A 13780-nucleotide genomic window follows, 5' to 3' on the forward strand; every position below is an offset into this window, starting at 1 on the left:
TATTCGAAATACAGTATCTACCTACCTGCAATCCATGTGCCTCAAAGTCCATATAGTCTGTAATTATTTTATGGATATACAAATGACTGATTCTGAGCACGTTGGAGAAAAATAAATTGCAACTATAGATAAAATCATAGTCTAGACAAAGTTCATCGTTGACTAGTTGACAGTATTAAACTGGTTGTGTTTTAATTATTGATTAACGAAGAATTTTTTTTAATGCAAATACATTAATGCAATTGTGATATTTTCGCATAGTGTACAATTATTGTTTGTATATATTTGTGTATACATACCTTTCTATGTCGTTGTCACTGCCGAGTACCAGAAGATAATATGGATATAATTAAGAAAGCAGGCATTGAAGCGGAAAGAAAGAATGAGAGAGGGAAAGAGGGAAAGGGGAAAAAACAATAAGAAAACAAAAAATGTTATGTGCATAGAAAGCAAACAACATGTGCCATACAAAATAAGGATATTTTGTCACTTCTCACAAATTTCGGCAGAACTAGCATTTATGACTATGTATATTTATTCTAAAATGAGAGTTTCTCATGAAATTTACTGGTTCAATGTATGGTTTTCTATACAAAGTTCTGGTATGAGCCTTCGACGGTGATAGTTCAAACATTCAACTGTTAAACCAAAATATTCATTTCAGGAATATTGGACTATTGTTGCAACAGATTTTGTAAACAAAATAAAGTTGACATAAACACGAATTTATTTAAAAAAATAAAGTAGACATCTGTGTGCATTTTCCACCGGCCACGTGTTTTTAATTGAAAATTATGCAAACGATACATACGAATCTTTCAGCCGTTTGGCACAATGTATCCAGGACATTTAAAAAATTCAAATAGACGCGATTTCCATGTCATTTTCTTACTCTGAAATGTGTGAGAAACGATAATGAGACTGCATACCATCAAATTTGTTTCATTAGATTTTCATAGTTTATTTTTTTCTTTCTTAAAATTTAGAATATGTAACCATTATTCAAATGCATATTGCGATTTGGCTTGGCGGGAATTTCACAATTGGTGTTGTGCTTAGTAATTCAAATAGTTTGTCGGTCATTTGCATCGATTCCCCAGGGGAAGAAAATATGTGTGTTGTGTGAGTGAATGTGTATGACTTGTAATTATTTCATTTATTTTTTTCTTTTGCTTATACTTAAATACTGAACTTGAATTCGTCTATGTTTCATCAACCAAAAATAAATTCAGTTCAAAAAAGAAAACATCTTTCAGCAACTGTAAATTTCAAGTTTTCTAATATTTTTGTTTTTTTTTCTTCTTTAGTTTTGAAATAATTTACATAATAATTAAACATCTACACGAACGACAAAAAGAAGGAGAAAATTAAAACGAAATCCAATGAGCAAAAAATTCAAGATAGGAGAACAAAAAGAAAAGTGTAATTCTTACTACGAGTACTTAAATTAAGAGCCTATCATGGATTGCATGTTAAATATGATTTCTGTGTTTTGTTTTGCTGTTCTCTTTGTTATGATTTTCCATTTGTATCTTTACTTGTTATTATTTCTATTTTGTTATTGTTTCTTACAATTTGTTTTTAATAACGGTTCGAAATATGTGTGTGTGTGCTCTGAAACGATTAATCTTGGTGCTAATTGGTCTAATAAGATTCTGATGCGTGTGTGTGTGTGTCGTGTTTATATGTTGTATGAATTATGCTGGCATTGTTCGTTGTCACCAAATGTGTTTTGAGTTGAATTTCGATATCAAAATTTGATAGAAGGCGGTGTTGGTCGTCGTCATCATCATCATCAAATCGACAATAGTTCGGTGTGTGTGTGTGTGTGTGTTGCTGTCTGTCAGTGTGTTTTGTATATCTCTATTCGCTTTTGCCGTCGCACGCCACAATTTTCACTTTGTCAACGCGAGCAAATTCGTGCACCTCCCGGAATTCGACATCGTTCAGCATCAATGTCCAAACATTATCACAAAATCGGTACGTGTTCAATTTGGCCGCTTTGAATGTGACACGTGCTTTAACCTTTGTATTTAGTGCTGTGTTTATTGATTTGTCGAATTGCAACAGGACTTTGAGCGCCAATTGTGGTGTAATTTGACCAAACTTCATTCGATGTAAACCGTGCAACCAGATCCGTTCGATGTGAATATGAACGTCACATAGAAAAAAAAAGAAGAATATAATTGAAAATGAGTGGAACGAAAATTCGAACAAATAAACACGAAATCAATGTATGCTATTGCAATTTAATTGTATTGTTGGCACCAAAATGTCTGTCGATTACGGTCTCAATCAGCAACAAGTAATTGTTGATTGATTTCATTTCATGCGCAAAAATTCACTCCATCAAGACTGTGTGCATATGACTTGTGATTTTTTTTCTCTTGTTCTTATTTTGTGTGCCCAGCATATTATTTCGCAATACATACCTGAATCAATTCGTCCAAACTCTCTTGCAATGTATTCCCCAATGTGGTGTTCCGATACAGTTGATAAGACATCTTGGATGGTGATTTGATTTGCCAGCTAATAAATTTCAAATGAAAATAAAGAGTTCTATTTTTTCCCTTGTCTTATTCGGTCGTTCTTTGGATTTACAACACTTTGTTTTGAGAGAGTCCGGGTAGTGAGCCTAAGTAAATGTGAAAAGTCTAAAATACAAACGCCAAATGTCATCCGTAATTGACACGAACATACGATGATGGCGCTAAAAACTGTCTACTGTAACGCTCTCGTCCACAGAGGCCGCCACATTTTCGGATAAAACTTTGTTCTGTTTGCCGCAATGAGCTTTCAATTGAGTACATATAAATTCGACCGTATTGCTTGCGATCATTGTATGAAATTCTATGCATGAGTCAGCATTCGATTGGCGATTATTGCGCGCAGCTGATCGCTAATTTATTGCAATTCAATGGAATTTATTTGAAATTCGCTGAATAATGTGAATAACAAGGTGTGTGTTGCGAAATAAACGAAGAAATTTATACATTTTCTGTCAGCATTCCGTAGAGAAAGAGAGAGAGAGAAGGACAACAGCGGATAGTTTTCCGCCTAGAATTGGGCTGTAATCAACGCAAAAATGTCAGTTTAGTACAACATTTTTCATTTGACAGCAGTAGAATTGACCATATTGCTTGTTGAATATTATTATTTACCTACATTTTGTGTTTGCAAAAGAGAACTCACTCTCTCTCTCACTCTGTGTCTCTGCCAATCTTGATAAATTGATTGTATAAAGTGAATTCATGTGCCCCGCATTGATTGGCCTCTGTACATTTCGAAAAATTGAACATTTCTTTGCGAAACAATTCACGAAACAAACAAAAAAAATACGTACAATTTGCAGTGAAACGAAGTAAACGTGCGCAAAATACCCGATGAGCTAACTAAATATATATCGGAAAAGTAGCTGTGTTCAAGGCTGATGCAGACACAAATCGAAAATAAATGTTGTTAATAATGTTTATATGAAATAGTTTGTTTGGTTTTACTTTTTGTTTTCGTAATCCTTCGAACAACAACAACAACAACAACAATAACAACAACGAAACAAAGTGGGAACTGTTTGAGAGGGATTCTTGTTTGGCATCAACTGGCGGACATTTGTTGCGCGTTTCGCACGCCCAAAAGTGCAGATAAATGTTCAGAATGGCACCGTTTCGTAGAAAAAAACCGGATAAATCGTTTCCCGTGAAAGTGATTACGTTCGATTCGGAATTGGAATTCAAGTTGGATTACAAAGCAACGGGCGGAACACTGTTCGATTTGGTGTGTCGAACGATCGGATTACGTGAAACGTGGTTCTTCGGTTTGCAGTATGAAGACAACAAAGGCTTATCCACCTGGTTGAAACCCGATAAAAAGGTCCTCGATCAAGGTGTGAAACAAACGAATGGCGGTTGTGTGTTCATGTTCTACGCGAAATTCTTCCCCGAAGATGTTAACGAGGAACTGGTGCAAGAAGTGACACAGCATTTATTCTATCTGCAAGTGAAACAAGCCATTCTGTCAATGGACATTTATTGTCCGCCCGAGGCAGCCGTGCTGCTCGCTTCTTACGCCGTTCAGGCCAAGTACGGGGACAGTGACGGCGATGGATGCGAACCAAACATGTATAATAACGAAAGTCTGCTGCCACAACGCGTAATCGACCAATATCAAATGACACCGAAAATGTGGGAAGAACGAATCAAAACGTGGTATGACGATCACAAAGGAATGTCACGCGATGAGGCCGAAATGGAATACTTACGAATTGCACAAGACTTTGATATGTATGGCGTCAACTATTTCCCAATTACGAATAAGAAAAACACCGAACTCTGGCTGGGCGTCACATCAATGGGCTTGAACATTTATGAGAAGGGCAACAAATTGCAGCCAAGAACCACCTTTCAGTGGTCAGAGATTAAACACATTAGTTTCGACGATAAGAAATTTACGATTCGGCCAATTGACAATAAATCACCGAATTTCGTATTTTACTCACAAAAACTGCGAATCAACAAAATGATATTGGATTTATGCATCGGAAATCATGACTTATTTATGAGACGTCGCAAACCAGACACCATGGAAATCCAACAAATGAAGGCGCAAGCCAAGGAGGAGAAATTGCGACGTCAAATTGAGAAGAAAAAATTGGCCAAAGAGATTGAGCTGCGGAAAATTGCCGAATTTGAGAAGCAACAACTCGAACAGCAATTACATCAACTGAAAAATGAAGTACGAAATGCGAGCGAGGCTCTGCGTCGGTCGGAAGAGACGGCCGAAATTTATGCGGAAAAAAGTCGTCTAAAAGAAGAAGAGGCTCTGTTAACCGAACACAAAGCGCACACATTCAAACAGGAAATGGATCGATTGCGGGAAAGTCATATGAAAACGGAAAAGGAAAAGGCCGAACTGGAGCAAAAGATTCGCGATTCCGAATTCTGTGTTATCCATTTAACCGAAGAGAAAGACAAACGGATCGCCGAAGCGGATAAATTGAAAAATGAATTGATTTATGCACGCGAACGTGAGCGCGAAGCAACCAAGAAATTACTGAATTTCTTGAGTCGATCGGTGGCTCAATGCTCCATGGAATCAATAACCACGCTGACCAATTCGAATACCGATTCGACGGCATTCGACACCGATTTGACGGCATGCGATCTAATCGTGGCCAGCGGCGATATGCAACAGATTACGAATGAAATCGAAAAGAACCGTGTCGAATATATGGAAAAGTCAAAACAGGTGCAGAATCAATTGCGCACACTTCGCTCGGAAATTGAATTGCTGAAAATCGAAGAGAATCAATGTGCCTTAGATATAATTAGTGCCGAACAAATGCGTAGCGGTGAAACGAAATACTCAACATTAAACAAACTCAAATCAGGCTCGACGAAAGCGCGAGTAGCTTTCTTTGAGGAGCTTTGAACAGAAAAAAAATCCGAAATTACCCATGTTTTATCGCACACGAAACAAATATAGAGGAATCGATTTTAGGATTTTTAGATTTTGTCTCCTAATAAAAACATAATTGTTTTTTTTTTCCTAAATCAATCACAATTTTCATGAAGCACATTTTTACTTTAATTTTACAAAAAACAACAACAAATCTTTGCAATAATTCATGACAAATGCCAGGACATTAAAAAAAAAACGTCGATCAAGTCTCTAAATTGCAGAAAAACCAAATTTCTTCTCATTAAGTTCAAAAAAAAAAAATTAACAATGCCAATTCAACTCTTTGTTTAAGTCAAAATTACTTAAAATTTCATTCAAATTCGAATCGAAGAATCGATTAAAAAAAATAAGTCGTGCATGTAAAAAGTATTGAAATATAAGAAGTTTAGAAGTTTACAAAAGAATGCCTAGGAATAAAATGGCAATGATTTAATTTATAGAAATAAAAAAGATACATAAAAGGAAGAAGAAATATTTGTGCGATATATTTAATGGATTGTTACTCATTCTGTTACTACTAGACACTTGTTTTGTCAATTTGTGCCTTCAACAATGTTTGCGACCATTAAATTCATTTTAAGAAAATTCTATTTTGTTGTACTGTACAATTAACAAACGCACCGTGGCAAAAGCAATTGCCATTATTTTTTTTCGCTTCAAACAAAAGACCATCGTTACACAATTTCAACTATTCATTAGAAAGAGCCTGACTGAAAAAAAAAGATATAGAGAAGAAAGAAACACTATTTTTTATACACATTTAAAAAAAAAAATCATTTACATTTTATACAATGTCAAGTCAATTATATACACACACAGAACGAAAATCTAATTTTAAGATTCATACAACCAAAATTGGTTAAGGCGTTTCATTTTCAAGCATTAATTATTCAGATCTGTTTGTAATTTAAAATTTAAACCAAAATAACGAATAAACTATGAAAATAAATGGAATCAAAGCAAAAATAAACTACACACAATTTTATTCCGTTTTGTGAATTCGATTTTGCTCGAAACAGTTTTTATTGTAGAAAAATTCTATCAAAAAACCACACAGTGTCAATTTTTATTTTAAGCTAATTATAAAAGAACAAAAATAAAGAAACAAAAAATAAACCTTATTCAAAATCCTGTTCGGATGTTAAACTCAAAACACAAACACCAGCCATTTTCGTCTTATTTGGAATATCAAAGTGAAATAAATAATTAAAAAAAAAAATATCTAAGCCACAGAATAACGGTAAAAAAAATAGGTAAAATAAACATTGCACGTCTATTTTTTTGTTTTATTTGTTGATGTTGTTGTTGTATATGTAACTTTGTGTGTGTAAAATAAATTACAGCTTTGATTTTGGCTTTTTGGTAACGTGATCTCGTAAAACACGTCGTAGAATTTTTCCCGTGGGATTTTTTGGTATGGCATCTATGAACTTAACACCACCATGAAGTCGTTTTGCAGGCGATGCAGTTTCTAGTAGTGAGAAGAAAGTTGTTTTTTTTAATTAAAGGTAATTTTTTTTTATAGAACGGTGAGAAAAATATTGTCATTCAGCAAGCTTACTGGCAACAAAGTCGATGACGTCCTTTTCGGTTAATTTTGCATTTGGTTTGCGTACCACAAAAGCAAATGGCAATTCACCAGCATTTTCATCTGGAACACCGATCACGGCCGCGTCAATAATATCCGGATGTGTGAGTAGAATTGCTTCAATTTCGGCCGGTGGTACTTGGAAACCCTTATACTTGATTAATTCTTTGAGTCGATCGACAATAAACCATTCAAGATCATCATCGTAGTAGCCAATGTCACCGGTGTGAAGCCATCCGTCAGCGTCGATGGTTTGTTTGGTTGCCTCCTCGTTTCGAATGTAACCACGCATAATTGGGCTACCTTTGAAACACATTTCACCTCTTTGGTTCGGCCCTAGTGCTTTGCCCGTTTCTGGATCAATAACTTTGCCCCAAGTGCCCGGTCGCAGTGTGCCTACACTACCGACTTTCTCAAAACCTTCGGTTTGGGCCAATACACTCAATGTCATTTCACTCATTCCGTAGCCCTGGCGCAAAGCAAGAATATTCAAACGTGCTTTGACCGCATCACCAATTTCCTTGCTCAACGGTGCCGCTCCGCATCCAATTATAATGAGTGAGCTTACATCGTACTTATCGACCAATGGACTTTTGGCCAAAAATAGCAGTAGGGGTGGAACCAAAAATGCCGAATTGGTTTTGTACGTTTGAATCGTTCGCAGGAAAAGATGTTCTTCGAATTTCGGTAGGAATACAATTTCGGCACCGCACACAGACATACCGAGCATGGTTAGAAGGCCGTAGGCATGGAAACATGGAATCACCATTAAAATACTGAATCGACCCAGAAATGCTATCGCCTGCGCAATTGTAGCACTGCAAATTGAATATATCAAGCACCGAGATTGATAATCAATTGGAACATTTATCAAATTCCATGCTACTTACTTTAGTTGCGAAGTTCCAATCAATATATTGTATTGGGTCAGTTCGACACCTTTTGGTAAGCCAGTGGTACCTGTGAAGGAATGACAAGCATTGGTATCATTGGTTATCTTTTCATTTTTTTTTCTTCTAAAAATAGAATCGCATCGTACCTGACGAGCACAACACCAATGCAACATTATTTTTCATATCCACAGCCTTGCATTGGAACTGTAAGCATTCTTCAATCTAAAAAGAAAGCGTTAAATTTTTTAGCGAATTTCATTAAAAATGCACCGTAATGAAAACCTACTTTGACCGAACCAACCAGTTCGTCATACGATATTGTGAGTTTGCTGGTGAATTGTTTTCCCTTTTCACTCGACACCGAATCGATGAGTATAACTTTTTGTACAAATGAATTTTTCTCCGATACCTTAATGGCTCGCTTACTGACGGCTCTCGACGCAAAAATCAATTTTGGCCGCGATAAAGTGATGGCGTGATCAAATTCACCTGCGAAAAATATATAATAGCAATTAGCGACACGTTACATTTTCAGCAGTGGGAAAAAAATATGTTAGAGTATATTGTTAGGACCACTTACGATCGGTGTAAGTAACATTTAGCGGTGCTATAGTTGCGCCCAAGCAAAATGCAGCAAACACAATGACGGGGAATTCCAATCGATTTTCGCTGCATAACCCAATTACATCACCCTCTTTCACACCGTACACATTCGACAAGCTCTTCGCCAAACGTATGACCTTTTTCCGAGTCTCATGTCGTGCCAATTTTGTGTCAGTGACACCATCAATCTAAGAACATTAAACCAAAGTGAAAAGAAAACCAAAGGTAAATAAATAAAATCTGTCGAGTCATGCGGTAAAAGTTATTCACTATTTCATTAAGTTGATGTTTGTTTTGTCTTTCACCATTATACGATGCCGAACCGATTTATACTTACAAACATCACATCGTTTCCATTAGTGGCGAGCTTCTTCAGTATTACTTCGCCCAACGATTTTGATTCTTCATCAATTAACGGAGGTTCCGGTCCACCGTACAGAATATTCTTCTCATTATCATCGCCCATGTTCGTTTGCCTGTAGTAGAGAAGAGAAGGGAAAAAGAGAATTATACTTCAACTATATCACTTGATTAGATAAAGATTAGCGTCTTTCGTAATGGGTTCAATGAATTTGTACGGTGAATGTTTGGACGCAAAGAAAATGTACTCTGGCCAAGTTTCGAATGCTTAAGAGAGAAAGAAACAAATATTCTTCAATGATCGAAATAGCACTTGAAAAATCGTTTGAGCGTGACCCCACTTGAATTTGAAATATGAATATTTCTTTTCTTTTTGTCAGCTCAAAGCGAACTCAATTTAAAATTTAATGCAAAATGTTTATTTACTCGTATTTTTTTTTGTACTTGATAGACCTATCTATTATCTATATTTTAAGTAAATACCATAAAATGCCCGATTATCTTATTTTAATGTATGGTTGTATTGTTTTGAACTGTGCACTAGATCATTCTAAATGCGTGTAGGGAAAATTCGTTGAACAAAAATAAAAGAAAAATGCTGCACATTAAATGTGATGAGAAAACAATCGAAATTATTTCTGATTGTCCGCAATTTTGCCACTTTGCCCGTGAATTGTGGTGTTTAGACAATTTGCAAGTATAAAACTGGCGATTTTATAATTTTATTTTTGAATAATTTTCTGAACTGTAGACAATAGAGCACATTGTCGATTCCTGACTCGGCGAAATGATTTTACAACAATTTCTCAATTTTGTTTTGTTCGACGCAATTGAAATGCAAACAGAAAAAAATATATTTTTTGTTCTTCCAAGAAACCGACGCTTATGAGTCAATTCAAGCGATTCAAGAATATCTATACAAAAAAAAAGAGGAACTACTCTTCAAACATCTCAAAATGTAAATATGTTTTTAACTTAGGTAAACAAATCAGGGTTAAGACGTTCAAAAGCACCTCTTTCACTATTGTATGTTTCGTGTTTTACGTGCGTTTCGGTTGGAATTGAACAACAAATTGGTAAGAGTGTTCGATTCCTGGCTCACTTGCTCATTTTCGATACTGTTTTTTTTTCTCGTAACACCGTTTCATGCACAACTACGAACATATCAGTAATAATCCAATAATAAATACTTGGACAGACAACACTTAACGACTAAATTATGCGACGCGAATTGAAAAAATAAAGTGATACTTAATATATAGTATATTATTTTATGGAATGGAAATACATTGTACAATATTTAAAATACAAATGTGATGTTGTCATTAAGCGGATAGAGCGAATGAATCGCAAAAAAAGCAATATTATTGCTTTTTATTTCTCTTTCTCTCTCTCTCTGCAATGTCAATTAAAAACCGAAATACTGGGGAAATGGTTGAAAAAAAAAACAATTTGGAATTTATCACGTATAAATGATCTCTGTTTAATTACCGGATTCAATTTTATCGTAACTTTTGCGTCAATTTAAATTGATTGGAAAGTTCTGTTTAATTCATGTTCACCGCATAAAATTCAAGAATTGTTGGTAATGTTTGAATCATCACCAATAACTAGAAGCGTTAATCAGACATGTGCCGAACGTAACCAAGTCATTGTATGTTTGTATGCGAAGCAAAATGGGACCGTGCTATGTATAAGGCACCCAAAACATTAGTCTCATGACGCCATCACGTTTGTTTGCATTCAAAATTCGATGGCCGACAACACCCTGAGCTCATAGCGTCGATACACCAAAACACGGTCCTGCTACCACGAATCAATTCAACTACACACAAACACTCTTTGTTGACACTCTATCCGTGAGACGGTCAGATCACGCGATTTTCGGTTCATGCGCATGTATTTGTGCATGACTGTGTATCAAATGGCTGTGTATCGGGTGTCGAAGCATGTATGGTTGTGTGTAAACGTCATTCATAAATGGTAACATGTGAAATTTGGAATTAGCGCAATTGTTCAAAAGTTTTCTTGTTTTTATGTTTTATTTCCTTTTATGCTGGCATTTAATTCAAAGTAACAAAACATATTCTTGACCTACAGTTTTAAATGATGAAAAAATAGCCTAACATTTTCAAATATAATATATAATCAAAATGACCAATACTTAAAGATCGAACAGTGATAACTCGGAAATGATAAGATACTTGTGTTGACTTTGAATAAAAGAAACTCACCTTAAGAGTGCATTTCAACTGTTCAATAGAGTAATTATTTCATGCTTCTCGAGCTTTAAATGCCTTGTAGACAGACTTTGAGTTTTATACAATTTGTATTTATTGCGTGCAAACCACTTTTCGGTTTCCCTATTATTGCCGCTATTACATTTGTATATTCTAGGAAAAAAACACACTACGTCTATAATTTTGACTTGTGGTTTTTGATCATATCGCGTAAAACGCGCCGTAAAATTTTTCCACTCGGGTTTTTTGGTATGGCATCTATGAATTTGACTCCGCCGTGCAAACGTTTTGGATGTGATATACGCTCTTAAAATGGATTTTTCTTTGTGAATGACACTTGTTTTTCTCTTTTCATTGTTTGAAAAAAAAAATTACCTGCAACGTAGCGGATGACATCCATTTCGGTGATTTGTGCACTTGATTGTTTAACAATAAATGCAAATGCTAGGTCGCCGGCAAGTTCGTTGGGTATGCCAATCACAGCAGCGTCTTGGATGTTCGGATTAGTGAGTAAGAGTGCTTCGATTTCGGCCGGTGGCACTTGATATCCCTTGTATTTGATGAGCTCTTTAATTCGATCTATAACATACCATTCGCCATTTTCATCGTAGTATCCAATGTCTCCGGTATGAAGCCAACCATCTGCATCGACGGTGGCACTGGTGGCTTGTCTATTCCCAATATAGCCCTTCATAGTATTTGGACCTTTGAACTGAAGTTCACCCTCTTGTCTCACACCCAAATACTTGCCCGTGTCAACATCGACCACTCGCCCATAGATTCCCTTATACAAAACACCAACCGAACCATTTGTATGGTGATTATCATCTTGTGTGCAAAAAGCAAATGTCCCTTCTGACATACCGTAACCCTGTCTCACAATTTTGACTCCGATGCGTGTCTTCACTTCGATTTCAGTTTTTTTGCCAAGCGGTGCGGCTCCACAAATGATGACATGCAAGGAACTCAGATCGTATTTCGAAACTAACGGCGATTTCGCAAGTAGAACCATTATTGGTGGAACAAAAAACGCGGTATTTACTTTGTATGTCTGAAAAATGTCATCATGGCTTAGCAATATTTTCGCTTTTCTTTTCCTTGAACTTGAACAATTCGCTCGGGATAATGCCGTTATTTACCTGAATACATCGCAGAAAATCGTTTTCCACAAATCGCGGGAGTAAAATGGTTTTGTGGATTTCCGTTTCTCGAGCCAAGTAAGTGATCATGTAAATGACCATACCATATGCATGAAACAATGGAAGATTACCCAAAATGATCGGCTCTCCAGATGGTGGCATTTCATCACGATGCAAACGCCCACTGAAATTAATAGATTTTTTTTTGTCTTATCTTTGTCCTGCTCTTTGTGTGTCACAATTCTTGTGTCCAACTTACTGGAATTGAACGCTTGCAATGAAAAAGTTGAACTGAGTCGTTTGAACACCTTTAGGAAAGCCAGTCGTACCTTATGCGTGCGTATATGCATATTATTTTTGTCTTGTAAATGATTTCTTTTAAAAATATATACGATACCTGATGAGCATAAGATTGCAGCAACATTTTCCTTCATATTTTGTGGTTCACATTTAAAATCGTTGGGTCGTGAGTCGGTCTCAATGATTCGAATAAAAGATATTGGTGTTTGTTTTCCCGTCAAATTCATTGCCATGTCATTTGAATTATCATACAGAATGATTTGTTCGATAAATGAATTCTTTTTCGCAGCGGCCATAATTTTATCCAAATTCGATGGCGATACAAAAATTATTTTCGGCTTTGATAAGTTAATCGCATGATTCATCTCATCTAAAATTAGATTAATGTTTATGGTGGTATAATTAGTATTATCAGTAAAATGATTTGTTTTGAACAGTTCCAAGTGGAAACGTACTTTTGATATAGCTTTGATTAAGTGGAGCAATGGTTGCGCCGAGAAAAAGCGTTGCGTGTATGGTAATGGCAAATTCAATCCGGTTTTCACTGCAAATTGAAATAACATCACCGGATTTGATGTCAAATTTGTCTTTTAAATACCGTGCTACGCATATTGCTTTTGTTAATAACGTATGCGCGCTGATCTCTTCACCACTGATTCCATCCACCTGCAACATTATTCAATGGTACACATTTTTTTTTTTCGGGTGAGCGAATGATTAATTTTTGTTATTTTCCATGACGTTTGTGATGAGCAAATGATGTACACAAAAAATTTACCAATACAATTCGATGTCCAGATGCACGTAATTTATTCAGCAGAGCTTCACCCAGTGATTGAGCATTTAAACAAATTTCTTCGACCGGACCTTCGTATCCACCGTACAAAATATGTGTTATCGCGCTCATCTTGTGGATGACTGAACTGAATTTCTTTTTGGCAGATCTAATGAGAAATGATCACTGTTATCGTCGACAAATGACAAACTCACAGTGTGTTGATTATAATATACTCACGAGCGCTGATATGAAACACGCGAGCAAAAGGATTCCGTTTATCATGTAACAACGGCAGATAAACTATATTGGAATTGCATCATCTTCATGGTGGTGAAATTCAAGGTCAACATTATTTTGTGGTCAAAATTTGAATAAAATTGCATTTCTACCATGAACATTTCGAACGACGCGCCATTGCATTA

At 35.9% G+C, this 13780-nt stretch overlaps 3 protein-coding genes across 3 annotated transcripts; 1 reads left to right on the forward strand and 2 right to left on the reverse strand.

The window, feature by feature from the left end:
- Positions 1-936: 936 nt before the first annotated feature.
- Positions 937-2656, reverse strand: LOC129578027 (transcription initiation factor IIA subunit 2). The gene is made up of 2 exons (XM_055466066.1): positions 2433-2656; positions 937-2106 (listed from the first exon to the last, which is right to left on the reverse strand). Exons 1-2 carry the CDS (start codon positions 2502-2504, stop codon positions 1864-1866), a joined length of 315 nt encoding a protein of 104 aa, XP_055322041.1. The 5' UTR covers positions 2505-2656; the 3' UTR covers positions 937-1863.
- A 989-nt stretch (positions 2657-3645) lies between these two features.
- LOC129578010 (moesin/ezrin/radixin homolog 2) lies at positions 3646-6427 on the forward strand. The gene has a single exon (XM_055466037.1). The coding sequence runs from the start codon at positions 3646-3648 to the stop codon at positions 5425-5427; it is 1782 nt and encodes a 593-aa protein (XP_055322012.1). The 3' UTR covers positions 5428-6427.
- A 10-nt stretch (positions 6428-6437) lies between these two features.
- LOC129579440 (uncharacterized) lies at positions 6438-13711 on the reverse strand. The gene is made up of 15 exons (XM_055469522.1): positions 13596-13711; positions 13359-13524; positions 13036-13246; positions 12678-12950; positions 12540-12609; positions 12281-12464; positions 11517-12192; positions 11327-11447; positions 8879-9017; positions 8519-8729; positions 8225-8427; positions 8085-8160; positions 7936-8005; positions 7019-7863; positions 6438-6928 (listed from the first exon to the last, which is right to left on the reverse strand). The coding sequence occupies exons 2-15, from the start codon at positions 13485-13487 to the stop codon at positions 6795-6797; spliced, it is 3342 nt and encodes a 1113-aa protein (XP_055325497.1). The 5' UTR covers positions 13488-13524; positions 13596-13711; the 3' UTR covers positions 6438-6794.
- Positions 13712-13780: the final 69 nt, after the last annotated feature.

This window comes from Sitodiplosis mosellana, unplaced genomic scaffold (assembly GCF_009176505.1).
Source record: "Sitodiplosis mosellana isolate CC-2019 unplaced genomic scaffold, AAFC_SMos_1.0 Smas_scaffold_6226, whole genome shotgun sequence".
In the NCBI taxonomy this organism is placed as follows: domain Eukaryota; kingdom Metazoa; phylum Arthropoda; class Insecta; order Diptera; family Cecidomyiidae; genus Sitodiplosis; species Sitodiplosis mosellana.